Source organism: Sceloporus undulatus, chromosome 5 (genome assembly GCF_019175285.1).
Source record: "Sceloporus undulatus isolate JIND9_A2432 ecotype Alabama chromosome 5, SceUnd_v1.1, whole genome shotgun sequence".
NCBI classification, from domain to species: Eukaryota; Metazoa; Chordata; class Lepidosauria; order Squamata; family Phrynosomatidae; genus Sceloporus; species Sceloporus undulatus.
In genome coordinates, this window is record NC_056526.1 from 105,394,786 (window position 1) to 105,410,786 (window position 16,001).

At 40.5% G+C, this 16,001-nt stretch overlaps 1 protein-coding gene across 5 annotated transcripts in view; it reads right to left on the minus strand.

The window, feature by feature from the left end:
• LOC121930729 (proline-rich protein 5-like) overlaps nucleotides 1-16,001 on the minus strand; it is a 181,528-nt gene that overhangs the window by 78,636 nt on the left and 86,891 nt on the right. For all 5 annotated transcript variants that reach the window (XM_042467475.1, XM_042467474.1, XM_042467473.1 and 2 more), the window contains 3 exons: nucleotides 14,807-14,864; nucleotides 12,535-12,626; nucleotides 9,159-9,299 (listed from right to left, as the gene is read on the minus strand). In XM_042467475.1, the coding sequence (XP_042323409.1) occupies nucleotides 9,159-9,299; nucleotides 12,535-12,626; nucleotides 14,807-14,864 (291 nt within the window). The remainder of the gene's footprint in view (nucleotides 1-9,158; nucleotides 9,300-12,534; nucleotides 12,627-14,806; nucleotides 14,865-16,001) is intronic.

A 16,001-nucleotide genomic window follows, 5' to 3' on the forward strand; every position in this document is an offset into this window, starting at 1 on the left:
AATAACCTAGTATAAAAATTCTGGGATAAATAAAATACATTGTAATAAATGTGACATTACACAGCTGATCTGAGTTCAAACATACAAGTTATCACCAAGACATAAACCAACTTGTGTGAGCGAGACTATTTGTTTTATATATATATATATATATATATATATATATATATGTGTGTGTGTGTGTGTGTGCGCACACACCTGTTTGCAACAATGCTTTAATTGTGAAAGGATAATTTAATTAAAGTTGCAACCTCAAGTCTAAATCTGAGTGATGGGAAAACAGTAGGAAAGCTGCACCCACAAAAGACATTTGTAACCTCAGCAATTTAAGAGGGGCATGGCCTCACGTCTCAGAAAAAAATAATCTATTCTGCACAGCTTTAGGAGTACCTGCAGGGATTCTTTTAAAGATGAGAACTTAAGGAAATCTAAGCAAATATTTTTCCTCTTTGATGTTTTATTGATTATTTCACAACATGACAACAGACTTGGAGGTGATAAAGAGCTGCAGCAAGAGCTTTAAATGTGCAATGAAAACACTGACACAGTGTTTACAGCCATTCAGAACAAATGTTGCTCTCTTAATGGCGCTCCATTAAAGAGAAAAAAAGATACACAAAGTGCTGCTGTGGCATGGACTACGCATAGATCTTCCTTAAATTGTCCCATTCTACAATGTGACAGAATACAAACCACACATCCCCTTTTGTGTCAAGAGAGCTGCCCACCTGATCACTCTTGAGACCTTAGTTGGGTGTCATCTTGGCAAGCATAGTAGAGCTCATGCTCTAGCTGCAAAAGTAACTAGCATGGCTCACTGGAGCACCAGCCTCATTCATGCCTCACTCTGAGGAGTCACTAGTGAAAGGCATTGGCAAGCCTCTCCAGAGAATCATGCTGGATATGTTCCTGAAGTAAAGTCTCTAGAGTGACTTCCTATCAGATATCTCACTCTAAGAAGTCCTCAGAGTGAGACATCCATTAGCCACCACTACCACCACCACCACCTCCTCCTTGAGCTTGCCTGACTGTCCTGATGCCACAACAAGCGAAGTTGAGTGTCCCTCCTGGCAATCAATGAAACAATTCACTACATTTTCCCAACCGCCCCAGAGAAGAAAGGTTCATCCCATCTCTTGGGAGCTATACCCCTGCATTTATTGGAGAAAGTCTACTTAGCTACTACTTAGCTAAGTCTCTCTACACCACTGGTTCCCAAACTGTGCTCCTCCAAGTGTTTTGGACTTCAACTCTCAGAAGCCCCAGCCAGTTGGGACAGCAGTCAAGAATTCTGGGAGAAGAAGTCGAAAACACCTGGAAGACTAAAGTTTGGGAACCACTTCTCTACACCAAACCCCATCCAGTGTAGGCAGATGTTTTCCCCACAGGAGTAAAAAATGACAATTGGCCAACACCGTGGTTGTAGTAAACCTGTTTCTTGCCCCAGTGGCCTGACCTGTGGAAAATCAAGCATTTTAAGTGCTATTATCTTTCTTTCTATAGAGTGAAACAGAATGTTGGTTGTTGAATTTTATTTAAGGGGGTCCTGCAATAGGTTGTAATATAGCTACAACCCCTAAGAAAGGTGCTCCTGTCCAGCACTTCAGACAGCTTGGAATAGGATGTCTCTGGAGCTCTTCAGTCAACAGGAGACTGCAGAGCTAGTGTGAAAATCTTCCTGTCTCAGAATACTGCAGCTACAGTGTGTGAGGGGTGAAAGAGTTCTAGGGACTGGACCATCCCTGAATATAAAGGTGATGGAGTTTTTAACCTTAAGGTGTGCATGTTCAAAAAAAAGGTACTAAGGGCCTGAGCAGGCTAAGTTCCTCTGTCTACTTGTTCCTGAAAATTCCTTTGAAGTGTAAAGGTAATTAGTGTCAAAAGATGATGATGATGATGATGATGATGATGATGATGATGATGATGATTGTCCTGCTTTTTCTCCCAAATTGGGACCCAAGTCAGCTTACAATTTAATACAGGTACAAGCAAAATATGGCTAAAACATACAGAAGGCCAATATTAAAATAGAATTAATATGTTAAAATGATATTATTTTATATTATTAAAATATTAATATGAAAAATAACATATATTTAAGAAAGATAAACAATTTAAATAATTCAGTTAAAAAAACACAGGGCCCTCTTAAAAGCTCCTTTTTAAAAAAGTTTAATTTCTAAATGCTTTTTTGGATGCTTTTGCCAGCGGACAGAAGGACAACAATGTTGTCCTTCAGTCTCTGGAAGAGGCAGTTCCAGAGCCTAAGGGCAGCCACTGGGAAGGGCAGCTCATCTCATGTGAAGGCTGTAGGACTGAAAGAAGGGAAATTCTGAGGATCTCATACAGCTTGGACCTAAGCCATAAGTCATAGCCCATTTCAAATTGTGCCCAGAAAAGAACAGGCAGACAGCAGAGCTATTGCAACAGGGACATTGTATGGGTTCTGATAACAATAACAGTGTATGCTGCAGTTGCTATCACCTTATAATTAACTGACAGACTCACCCTGATCTTGTTCAGATGTCAGGGCTATGTGTTCAAGGAACCTGTGGTCCTGGAATGAACAGTTCTGCTTCCATTACTGTGTTATGCCCACCTACCCCATGTGTCACATATGATGTCGCACATATTTGGGTCCACCAATGCTATATGGAATCCAACTACATGAAGAACGTGTAAGTACTTAAAACAGTTACTCTTTTTAGACATCTGTCTTCAATGAATGGGCACTAGGAAGAGGACATATATGATGTGGGGGTGGGCTGAAAGAACAAGGCCTGCTATAGGTTCACACATTTCTCGAACGTAAGTGCCCTGAGCTCTGAATGTGGCCTGTACTTTGTTAATTTCTGGAAATTTACAGTCTCTTATCTCTCTACAGGCTCAGCTGGAATCAGTATAATGTAAATTCAGAGGTTTTCAGCAGACAATTTTGAGTTTCTTTTTAAAAATAATATCACATCGAATCCTTGCAAGTCCATAGTGTTGTGTGGCCCTCACAGTTCACCAAAGAGGAAATTTGTATACATTTATTGCTGAAATTTAGCATATTATTGCAGCTGAGATCCAAGTAGGCGGAGGACAAGTTGATAAGAAAGTCTACTTTAAAAAGCTGTGGTTGGCTTACTTATATTTCTTTGAACTCAGATGCTAGGCAGGTGCTTTTGAAGATGGGTGAATGCTGGCAAGCCTGCAGCTGAGCACTTGTGAGGATAACACAGATACACAATTCTTTCTATACCTATGCTCTCCAACTAAAACATTAATGAGTTTTTCATTTTGATGGATTTCAGTTTTCAAAGGTTCTTCATAGCCTTTCCCTCTGAGAAGAATTATATCAGTTTGACTGGTTTTTTTCTTCTGCTTTTGAAGTATGACTGGAGAAACTGATTAGAAATCTTTATAAGGTTGTACAGTGCAACTATTTTTGCCATCTTAATAATTAGGTCATCCATTTTTGTTAAGAATTTTAACAGTTACTAAAGGCAATCCATCATGTATCCTACAGAAGACTGTGCATTTTAATATATGTGATCATAGAATAATAGAATCAGAGAGTTGGAAGAGACCGCAAGGGCCATCCAGCCAACCCCTGCCATGCAGGAAACCCAGATCAAAGCATCCCCGACAGATGGCCATCCAGCCTCCGTTTGAAGACCAAGGAGGGAGACCCCTACACCTGAGGAAGTGTGTTCCACTGTCAACAGCCCTTACTGCAGGAAATTCCTCCTAATGTTGAGGTGGAACTCTTTTCCTGCAGCTTGCATCCATGTGCGCCAAGTCCTAGTCTCTGGAGCAGCAGAAAACAGCTTGCTCCCCCTCAATATGACAGCCCTCAAATATTTAAATAGGGCTATCATATAACCTCTTAACCTTCTTTTCTCCAGGCTAAACATCCCCAGCTCCCTAAGGCGTTCCTCATAGGGCATGGTTTTCAGACCTTTCACCATTTTAGTCGCCCTCCTTTGGACATGTTCCAGTTTCTCAATGTCCTTTTTGAATTGTGGCGCCCAGAACTGGACACAATATTCCAGGTAGGGCCTGACCAGAGCAGAATATAGTGGCACTATTACTTCCCTTGCTCTAGACACTATATGTCTATTGATGCAGCCTAAAATCGCATTTGCCTTGTTAGCTGCCGCATCGCACTGTTGACTCATGTTCAACTTGTGGTCTACTTGGACTCCTAGATTCCTTTCACATGTTGTCTCCTTAAGCCAGGTGTCCCCCATCCTATGATGTGCCCTACAAAATAGTCAAGTGTACACTCAAAGCAGTAATTCCTTTAAAGCTTTTCCATGTTATAGTTTATTGTCCAAAATGCAAGCGAACAGACACTGTCAAAATATGTCTAAATCAATGCTGGAAGAACACCACGCAAACACAGAAGGTCTAGATCTCTATGAAGTAAAATTACATGTAACCAAATTTGAAATAGCAATATTATAACAAAAATCAAGGCTGCTTGAGGTACTTATTTATACTAATGGGGTTTCCAATATTTGGCTTAAAAATAAACAAAGACTTGACACAGGGAAGAGTAATGGTGGCACCATTTGCCCAACCTGTGGCTTCCTAGAAACATAATGATCCTAGATACAGAATCAGGTGTAAAGTCCATGTTTAAAATTCAATAAAATTTTCTTTAACATATTCAAATGAGACAACTAGCAAAGTATTTAGGTCTTGTTTCTAAATATTTTATGACAGCAAGACCTGGATTCCTAGCGTTGTTGTGTGCACACTGGATCGTGTCCTATGAATTCATATTAGTTTGAAAATAGGTGAATGCTATCTATAGGGTCTCATTATGTACTATATGCTGCCATGTATGTTCAAGGTTTGTTTTGATCAATTGCCACAAGCAGAATGTACAGCCCTGAATAATATGGTAGGCTCAGGTGGAATTCTATAAATGCTTATTAAGCAGCAAGTAACTCCTACTGATTTGCTTATAAAAGTAAATTTACAAGTATATCAGGGAAGGGGAATGAGGGTGCTGGCACTCCAAATGAAAATTCCTTCCCCACTTTCCTTCACTTCCCAAATTTCTGGCGCTGCAGAGAGTGAGACACTGAAAATCTTTCACGCCTACAACTCTCATACTTACTATGTTCACATTCCCTTGGTGACTCTGTTACCCTTTTGGATGCCTCAAGCGTATTTCCAACTGTTCATCTTAGGTTTTCCATTACTGCAATGCTAGAAATTTGGGGACTGAAGAAATATTTCATTATGGGAGGACGATGCCCTCATTTTACCCCCACCCCACCCCAGTGACAACTCTTGTCTATGGCAGATGTTTATTTTACATGGTGGACCTTTCTGTTGTGTATGAAGCTTCATATAATTATACCATGACATAGTCAGATTTCTATTTATCTGCACCATTTTTGTTGTTGTTGTTAGAAAATGCAGTTTGTGAGTTCATACTATGCTGTGGGGAAATGTCATCACCTTGGCACTGTCTAAATTTACCCTGCTACTTCCTCACAAATGAGTTCTGGATCAGGATGTTATAAAATTATAATATTTCTTTATTGTGCTCCTGGCACTCTGCATCCTCTTCCTTTCAAATTGCAGAACTCCCAGTATTGCCAAAGGGACCTCTATGGCTGACTGAAGTTGGAAATGGCCCTCCCAAGCAGAATCCTTTTCAGCTTGACCTTGTCCTATCCCTGAGCTGCAGCTGGCCAACCTCCAGGCATTCATAACTACATAGGGTTCATTTCATCCTGTTACGCTGTAAATAGAGCTCCCAGTGTTGTCCAAGCACATTATCTATAATCAGGCTCTACAGTAATTAGCTTATGCCACTGCTGACCTGGGAAAGCTCTGGTGATGACACAGGAGTTACTGAAAGACTCATTGGCCTAATGGAAAAGAACTTTAACTTGGGTGCTCTGTCTTGATTGATTCATGCTGAGTTACACAGACAGCTTTTACTTCTCAATACAGGGCCAAGTTAACAAAGCAGGGAAGCAAGAGGGGAAGAAATAGTTGCCTGAAAAGAAGCTGAGCTCTTAGTTACCCAGCTTTTCAACTGGACATCTTGCATTCTTTTTCCTGCCTTTGAGTTTCTTCTCCTGTGATTGCCTTTTAATAGTCTCTGGCCACAGTATGGGAAGACAGGACGACAGGAAAAAGGGAAGGGGAATAATGAAAGCAGATAAAGCTACCACTGAATGAAATGAAGAGCAACAGAAACTGCAAGGGGTAAACTATGACGATTGAAGGAGCAAATACTATGTTCACTCAGTATTGGTGTTCAATTCTACTACACCTACAGCAGTGCAAGCAGAAAAGAAGGCAATGGAAGGTGACAAACTCCCAGCCAGAAATCCTGGCAACCAAAGTGAGAGATTATTATTTTTTGAACAGGGCTTTTCCTAAAGACACCCCTTGTTGTTGTTCTTGCTGTTAACTGCCTTCAACTCAAGCCTGACTCATAGCAATCCTGTGGGTGAGACATCTCCAAAACCCTCTGTCCTTCACCACTCTGCTTAGGTACTGTAAATTTAGGCCTGTGACCTCCTTGACTGAATCTATTCATCTGGTGTGTTGTTAGGACTTTAGACGGCAGCTAGGAATGTTCTTCCCATATATAGAAAACTACCATGGTCAATTTAAGGATTTATTCTTACCCACTGTCAGCTATATATAAAGAAGTCTTCTGCACAGGAAGTACCTGTCTGAAGCTGAACTGGTATAGCTGAGACAAAGGCAAAGTGGGATCTCCATCACACCACCAGCTTGGTAGCCTATAATGCACTATCATTTTGAAAATCACGATACAATCTCAACATTGTATAAAATGTTTTCAAGTTCCTCCTTCCCTTGTGTCAAATTGTGAAGTCATTTTGATAAATAGCACTCATGTTTACCAGCTCTTTCTCCTAGGCCAAAAATAGGACAATCAGGACACAATACCAGAAAACAAATGACTTCAAGCCACAGGCTTCTATTTCTATATATTTATGGTCTTTTAGACTGTTGTAGAAATAGTTTTCATGAGGCACTGGATGTTTATTCCAGCTCAAATCTTGCTTCAGCCCACAGCTCACCAGGTGGCCTTGAGCAACTTTAGCAGTCACTCAGGGCTGATTTGCACGTTATAGAAGAGCATATGCACACAAATGCTTAGAAAGAACTGTATCGTGCAGCCCCTCCCTTGCAAGTGTACACTTGGCAGCAAACCTTGGTTTGATATCAAACAACTAGGCCTTTGCCTTAGAAATACCTACATTTATTCACTATGACTTAAAGGCAAAACAGATGGCCCTGATAGAGGGGTGCCCCACCGACCTTTTCAGCACTGGATCAGGGCCACAGCAACTGTATGGCACACCCAACAATCCGGCAGTTTCCTGGCTAAAAAGAGGCAGCAAAATGCTGCTCTTTTTAGAGCCAGAAAAAGGTGGTTTTGCCGTGGTAGCAGCTCTTTTTGCACTCCTTTGGTGCAGCGTGCAGTGTATGAACGCTGCACCAAAGGAGCATTGTGACACCACCTACCGTGTGGTCAAGTGGGTGGCATGATGCCAGCGTGGATGCAGTGTCAGGGTGTGCATCATCCAAACACCATGCCCCCACGCCGGCACTTCAAGCCAATCTGTTTTTCCCCTTATACATATAATCTAGAATTAATTTTCAACTCATAATTTTAAAAAAGTAACTGACTTGAGAAAACAGTGGCCTTCAATTTGTAGAAAATATACTAAAAGTACTTATTTCCTTTCTGTAGTTACACTCTCTGTGAAGAGAAAGAAGCTCATATGAATGACTACCCAAAGAATTCTAAATTCTACTGATAGGGTCAGGGAGAGTTAAGAACATATGTAAATATCCCCCGCTAAATCAACAAAACTAGACTAGACCACAACATATTTACTAAATTTATTGCTTGTAATTTTAATTTTTAGAACTGTTTAATCCTTTTTTTAAGGGGGGGTATTTTTTATATTGTTGTATCATTTTAATGTTGTACGCTGCTTTGATTGTTTTAACAAAAATCAGGACATAAATAAATGTTTTATTATTTATTTATTTATTATTTGACTAGATCATATCCACTTTTAAAATTGGTTGTATTCGTTTGACTGACACACTTCTAAAATGAGCAACGATCTGGTCTTATAAATAAATGAATACAGTAAAGCTCTGTTGCATATTAAAGTTGCAATTGCTGCCTTGTCCATAAAGGGTATTAATTTCCTTCTGTACACAAAACAAAATGGCAATTTAGAACATACTAGCATACTAAGGGCCCAAACAGACAGGCCAAAATAAAGCTGCTTCGAGTTACTTTGCTGTTTAAATGCTGCATGCATCCTACAAGGCTGAAAGCCGCACCAAAGCCATGCTCCAATCCTAAGGACTAGAGCACAACTTTGGCGCAGCTTCTGGACTCTTAAGAAATGTTTGTTATTTAAACAGCATGCATCCAAAGTGACCCAAAGCAGCTTTATTTTGGCCTGTCTGTTCAGGCCCTAAAAAAACCCTTTTTCCAGTTTATGAAAGCTTGTTTTACCACATGATTAACAATTTGCAATGTTGTACTAAAGATAGCGGCAATCACTTCTTGTCTATGAAAAGGACATTTATGCAAGAAATGGGGAGAAAAAACAGTCGAGTGACAAATGCCTAATTAGGGTCCAGAGACCATTGCTCCCTCTCCCTGGTCTTTACAAGCCACACAACTTCCTTGCAGTCTCCCCCTACATATCAGTCCCCCAGATCTCACCAAAAAACCTCTAGGGATGCTATTTGCCTTATTAATGCAATTTCTCAACAGCCAGTCACTCCCATTTTCTATTCTTTCTTTCTTTCATTTCTTTTTTGTTGTTAAAAAAGGTGTTTCTGTTCCCCCTCAAAATGTATAGTAGGAGTTCCATTTATAGGGTGAATTTTACATTCCTGAGAATTCTTTGGGGGTGATTTTTCTTGGGAAGTGATGATTTGGAGTAAGTCTTAGGCACCTTGGGTGCCACTGCTATACTTCCCTAGATGAATGGGTTGCTTCATAGAAAGTGGTACTGCATGGAGCAAACTAAAGCCCTTTTGAAAGGTTATGAGCCCAAAGTCAGCAATACCAATAACTGCTTTGATGTGACATATCCTGACCATGACACAGATTTGGCATACCCAGGAAAACATACCTGTAGAATAAGCAACATCTGAATGATTGAAGGAGGAATCCTTGCTCGGGAACGGGACAAAGCATCTTCCAATTTAATATTGAGAGCTATAATATTTCTGAAGTGCAACAAAGCCAGTTGGCGAACAGACGGCTCCTTTCCCTTGGGGAAATAAAAAGAATGAAAATAAAGAAATTGAGTGGACTTATCCATGGGTCAATTTAAATACTGCACTTTAACTCTTTTTAAAAACAATTTTGCTGAACATGGAACATTTAGCTCTTATTTAAAAAGAAAAGGCAAGACTATAATCTGTTCTGGAAGCACTGACCCCTCCGCTGCTCTCTCATTCATCCAACCTTTAATGTCAGCACAAACAGTTACAGTGTGCCCTTGCCTTACGCAGGGGATTTGTTCCGGACCCCTCTGAATAAGGCAAATAGCGTGTATGCTCGAGCCTCATTGAAAATAATGGGGCTCGTGCATTACGTGCGGTGCACACACCATTCCAACCCTGTTGCGTGGCTTTCAGCATAAGCTGAAAGCTGCGTAAAAGGTGCCCACATATGACACGGGTACACTGTATTCTTGCTGAAATTTTGTAAATTCTTTGGCATCGTTTTCCTTTGCTTCATCCTTTAGATCCTTTGTTACATGGCCTTAAGTTTTATCCTCAGCTTATCCATGGGTCACATCAAAATAGTTAATTTTGGCCCCCAAAAGTGCTCTTGACTTTTCAAGGTCAACCATATACGGTGTATCCAACTCTTTCAAAAAATTCTAGTGGAATAATCTCACTCTTACCTAATTGAAAATGCTCAATTAAAAGGTCCCAGCTATGTTGGTAGTCAGCCATTACCTTTATAAAGTTTTGTTCTTGGATGCTATCACAACTTTTTTAAAATGTACAACAAGATGCAAAGAAATTTGTGTAGCTAAAAATTTTGTTAAGACAATTTTTTTTGCATTAGCAGACCTAAAAAGTATCTGATAACAAAGTGAACAGCAAAGTAAGCATCTATCCTCTTCTAGAATGCCAAATCCTGTTCAAGCGTATCAATAGTCTCCTCCTGCTGCCAAAGCCAGTTTCTGCCAAATGTTCAGCAGTGTTTTAATGCTATATGAAAGAAATAATTCTTTCATACAAATATAAATCTTCATTTATTTTATTTTCACAACTCTGAATGAAAATTTTTGAAGTTTTCTCTCTGCTAGGTGAGTTTATGAGTTTTTGTGTACTTTTCAATTATTTTTCTTTTCTTTTGTAAACACTGATTTTCACATGCAAAAACTGATTTGTGATTCTGTTCACACATTGCATAACATAAAATTACACCAGCATAGCTACAGTGAAGACACTAGACCAGTGATGGCAAACCTATGGCACGCGTGCCAGAGGTGGCACTCGGAGCCTTCTCTGTGGGCACATGTGCCATCATCCCAGCACAGAGTTTGCCAGAGTTTGTTACTAGAAAGCCAGAGGGACATGGCACTGTGCAATAAATAAGTGGGTTTGGGGTTGCAATTTGGGCACTCGGCCTCGAAAAGGTTCACCATCACTGCACTAGACTGCTGCATTGCATAACCAAATGGGTAGTATAAGTGTGCATTTTCCCATTGCATATTTGAGCCAACTCTCCATCCACTGCTTAGCACTTCATTTATGGAACTGCAGGAAGACAAAACTGCTTGCACAATGGTTTATGTCTTTAGAACATTGTATTCCATGCAACCCGAAATAGGATGGCAACCTTGTGCAAACTCTGAAAAACAGAAACTGCTGGTGCAATGGCAATTATACCCACAGAAGCCACAACAGGATTCTTTTGTGCAAACGGTGTACTATAAAACTGTAATGTTTTGGTATAAACAAAGTTTCACAAAAAAATTCTCCTGAATTAGAAAAATGGGCTATAATATGTTGTAATTATCCTTTTTGCTTAAGGATGAGAAAGTTTGCAAATACTTTATACATTCCTGTTTGAGAACACAAAGAACTTCCTCTTGAATGAAACTGAAGTTTACAATATTATGGTAAAGATGATAATATCAGAAAATATATAATACATTCTTTAGTTGTACTGTGTTTGTACCCCTCCTCTTTAAAAAACACCCTCATTTCACCAATTTTAAAAATTAAAGTACGTACTGCCTTTTGTGCAAACTTTCCAATATTCTGCATTATTTCTATAAAATTACTATGATTTTCTATAGGCTTCTAAAGGTCACAGACTGTTACTCTAAGTAACAAAACAGTCAGAAGGCAAAGGCATAAGGGTGTTACAGTGACATAGGCTATAAAGATGAATCATAACCACATGCTAATGTACAACTGTGTCTCCCAAACCAGAAAAGTTCCTTGACCATCCTTGCTTTTCTTAAAATTGTTTTTGTGTTCCTCACGTTTACTAAAATCACAAACTTTGAAATTCCTCTCAGTTTCAAAACTGGTTTGTCCTGTGTTCAATGGTGCTGGATAGTACTGTAACGTATTTTCTGGCGTATAAGATGACCAGGCGTATAAGATGACCCCCAACTTTTAAGATGAAAATATAGACTTTAGCATATACTCACCGTATAAGGCTACCCTCCTACTGAGTAGCGCGGCAGCTGGCCGTGAGCGCACCAGCTTCAAGGGGCCTTGGAGGCCCCTTAGAAGCCGGCGCACGTGTGCACAGCCGGTTGCCGGCTTTCCGGGCTTCCGGAGGCTTGAGAGGCCAGTGGCCCCAGAGCGCGTGCACCAGCTTCTAATGGGCCTCCGAAGGCCCCTTTGAAGCCGTGTGGGGCTGCCGGCTTCCCAGGGCTCCGGAGGCCTGAGGGGCTGGTGGCCCCAGAGCGCACACACTGGCGTCTAAGGGGCCTCTGAAGGCCCCTTCGAAGTCGGCGCAGGCCTGCCGGCTTCCCAGGCCTCCGGAGGCCTGAGAGACCAGCAGCCCCAAGAGCGTGCGTGCCTGGCCTACAAATTGACCCCTGACTTTTGACCCAATTTTATTGGATCAAAATGTCGTCTTGTACGCTGGAAAATACGGTACTTCAAACAGCCAGTCCAAATATTCCTTGGAAAAGCAAAACAAGTTATAGAATTCTTTAGGTCCTGGCCAATTATATTGAGGTACTGGGACACAGCTACATTGGGAGGACAGTGGAGAGTTTTTGCGAGTCAAAACTATTTTTTGGTGACAACATGAATATTGTGGCATGGAGAGGAAAATGCCTACAACTTATACTTTTTTGATCTTTTCCCTCACTCTGTGTTTTGCAGAAGTACTTCCTGATCCACTCTAGTATCAGTTTGCCATGCCAGGATGTCTGACAATTTATGGCTCTCTGTTGATCAACCAGCAGAGTTACTTTTTCTGGTTTTTCTGGATTTTGAAGCAACAAAGTAATACTTTACCTGCACAGGATAGAATATAGCCTGAAGCATGGGCAAGACATCACTGAAAAAGAAGTCCCATGTTTCAGCCAAGGTATCCAAAAGTTTCTGTCCTGTATGTTGGGGGAAAAAGGATAGTCAAAAGACAGGTCACAAAAGAACATCATAGACAAAGGTATTTTGTGTATCAGTGTTAAAGCTGCCAAATAGATGAGGTGTGCAAGTGGGTATTTTCAGCTCCTTGTCTTTCTAAGGTTCAAACAATGGAGGGGATTCCCCCCCCCATGGATTTTAGAAACTAAGTATGCAGAGTATATTGTACATGGAGATCATAACTGTAATGCATAACTGAGGACTCTTGAGTTTGTTGATATAGGAAGTGCCTTCAAACATCACAGAGAAAATCCAAAGGGATGCATGCAGAAAATGTTTGTAGTATAATGGGTGAATCCATTTTTATAAGTGGAAACTCTGCCTCCTGAGTTAGGCTGGTTTTGTTGCAAGCATAAATTATTTCACCCTGATAACAGACTGTAGTTGCAGCAGCTGAAAACTGAAATGAAATTAATTTGCTCCTGTTCCTGAACATTATCAGAAATTCTGAGTTAAGGTGGCCAGTTAGGGATGGAAAGGATATTCACCATTATTCATTGCCAAAAAATGAGGTTTTCTGAAACTTGGAAAACTTGATCAGGAATACAGTGGTAAGACTTTTGTGCAGATTTTGTCTAGTATTTACACATCCTGAAGTGTTTTGGGAAATTACTCTGCACAGGAATACATGTGACAGACACACATTATTTTGTGCAAAAAAACAAAAAAAAAAAAAAAACAGTTATCCTGCATGCGCGTGCGCGCGCGCACACACACACACAACATTTTTGTTGTGTAAGATAAATGTTTTCTGTGCAAGGCATTTGTTGTTCAGGATTTTTTTGTTTTTGTTTTTGTGTAGAAAACAGAAATGTTGCACGAAAAACACATGGCTGCTTGGAAACATATTTATTGTGTAAAAACACACCATTCTGTGCAGAATAATTTTCCAAATCCCTCTGGGCTGTATGACTATCAGGTGAGGACAGTGCAGAGCAGAGAGAAAATTGTAGAAATTATTCATTGTCACTTTTGAGGATGAAACAATCAAATATGAACACTCAAAAGGTCTGTCCACATGGGCAAAAAGAATAGTGCTCCCTTTGGCCTTGTGGTGTCCTGTTTGGATGATGTGAGTCATTAGCCCCAGGCTGGGATCAGGATTGGATCCAGTGGATTCAGCCTCAGCCCAAGGCAAAGGAGCTTCAATGCAGGTCAATGTGACCCCATTTGCTGTGGTGTTAAATCCACACGTGCTTTCCTGGTTTGTCTACTCAGCTCCCTGGTCACCAGCAAATTGAAAGGAAAAGTTGGTGAGGTGCACAGCCTGTAAACCAAAAACTGGCAAATTCTGGACTTCCCATTCTCAGTCACCAGGATCCACTGCAAACTGAACTAGCCCTTATATTCTCCTACCCCCAAAAGAAACCCAGAGGTGGCAAGAAGTTCACTTCCAATGGGAGCAGGGGAGATGATGGGATCAATGCATCATGTCTGAAGGAATCTTATTCGACAGGCATGAGACCTGATCCATAGAATTTCAGTTTTGGCTGTTTTCCCTCCCTTCAATGGAGGTATGTATTCAGTTCCACTTCCAGGATCAAGCTGGGAATTATGCACAATACCAATTTTCCATCCAGTTGGCTGTGTGTGTGTGTGTGTGTGTGTGTGTATGTGTAGGCTTTCACAGATCTATAGTCCCTCACTAGATTTAGGAAGGCTTGCTAATTCAAACGTTTGGAAACCCGCCATAAAGTCCCAGGGAACAGTGTCAAGGCACATAATGCAGCTCTACCACAGAAGTGGTTGATCTGGCCCCAAGCTCTGCCAGGATGGGAGATTGCTTGAGAAATGCATGTAAATGGCTGTGAGTTATTTGAAAGAAGAGTAGTCTAAGCAAAATAATATTTTCGGTGAAGTGCCTTCTGCAGTTTTTCACCAATGTTCATGTGGCTATTTAATTGTAAAGAGTTTTATAATTCGAGAAAAAGGTAAACCGTCACCCTGGAGGCTGCAGTTTGCTCAGCTGATGTGCCAGACAAATTTCATTTCCTTGTTCAGCAAGCAGGAACATTAAACGACTGCTGAGGCAGAAGCTGGCTGTTATTATGGGTTTTGGTCTGAAGCCAGTTGAAAAGGCATTTTGATTTTGATGTCCTTTTAGATGAGGCTCAGCAGGTATAATTGATGTCTCGATTACCTTCATAAAACCGGATCTTGTCCCTGAGGATCACCATGCCTTTTGTGAGCAACTGATTCTGCAAATGTAACATAAATAACTTCATTTCTCTTTTCTTGTAATCCTGAATCTATTAAAGTCATTAATCTTTTATGTCAACCACGAATAACTTTTTTAAGAAGGCAATTCATTAAAAGAGAATTGCTCATACTTTTTACTTGGGCCATATTTGGCATATTTCTGCTGTATAGGATTTCCTGTCTTAACATTTTAAGCACTGTATAATTCTAGACTCTGCTTATTGACTGTATTAGGGCTTAATCATTTTCCTTTGGTAAACAGTCAATATGCAGATAGACTAGGATTGTGCGGTGCAATACTCTTATAATATGTTAAGAGGAATCAAACTTACAAATTGCATCCTCATTGATTTTCACACCCTTCATAAACTGACTTGTCTGCCAAGTAACCCCTGCATATTGATAGAGGAACTTGGGTATGCTCTGGGGTGTGCAAGCAGAGGCCTAAATCAACTGTTTGTTCCAACTAGAGTACACCCACTGGATCATCAACATTTACATAAATGTTTATTTACTACTCAGCAAACAATTCAGTATGTCTACTCTAGCTAAGAAGAGAAAATGGATGTAAGCCAGAATATGCTCTAATACTGTTGATTTTTTTCTGTTTATTTCATTTCAACCATTCATTCAGGAAGAAGTGAAAACAAAACTGTGCCAAAATTGTGGGAAGTGGCAATACTTTGAGAAACTTCTTTGAGTACAGGGCATGGGTACTTCCCTGTTTACCCTAGTTCAAGGAGGTGGCTGAGGGGTGGGGTGAATGCTAGTGCTCTTTATTTTGCAACTTGTCCATCATCCTTATTTCCTGCCTTCTACAGACTTCTCCAGTGCTGCTGTCAGCTGAGTGAAACCCTGAAAATTCAGCGAGATTTTGTTGTTGTTGTTGTTTTGCTGTTGTTAAAGCAATTGTTTCTTTGTCTTTATTGCTTATAAAATTATGACAGTGACAAGATGCAGCTTGTCTTTTGGGCACTCAGCAGGGAGCACAATCAAAAGCTCCAGGGAGGAGGTTATGATGTTAGGTCCTCAAGGAGGCTTACAGGGAAGTTCAAGCAGCTAGGGAAGGCTGCAAAGCACAGGAGCATGGCACATAACTTGCAAAACAAAGAACACACTCTCCCCAGCCACTTTGT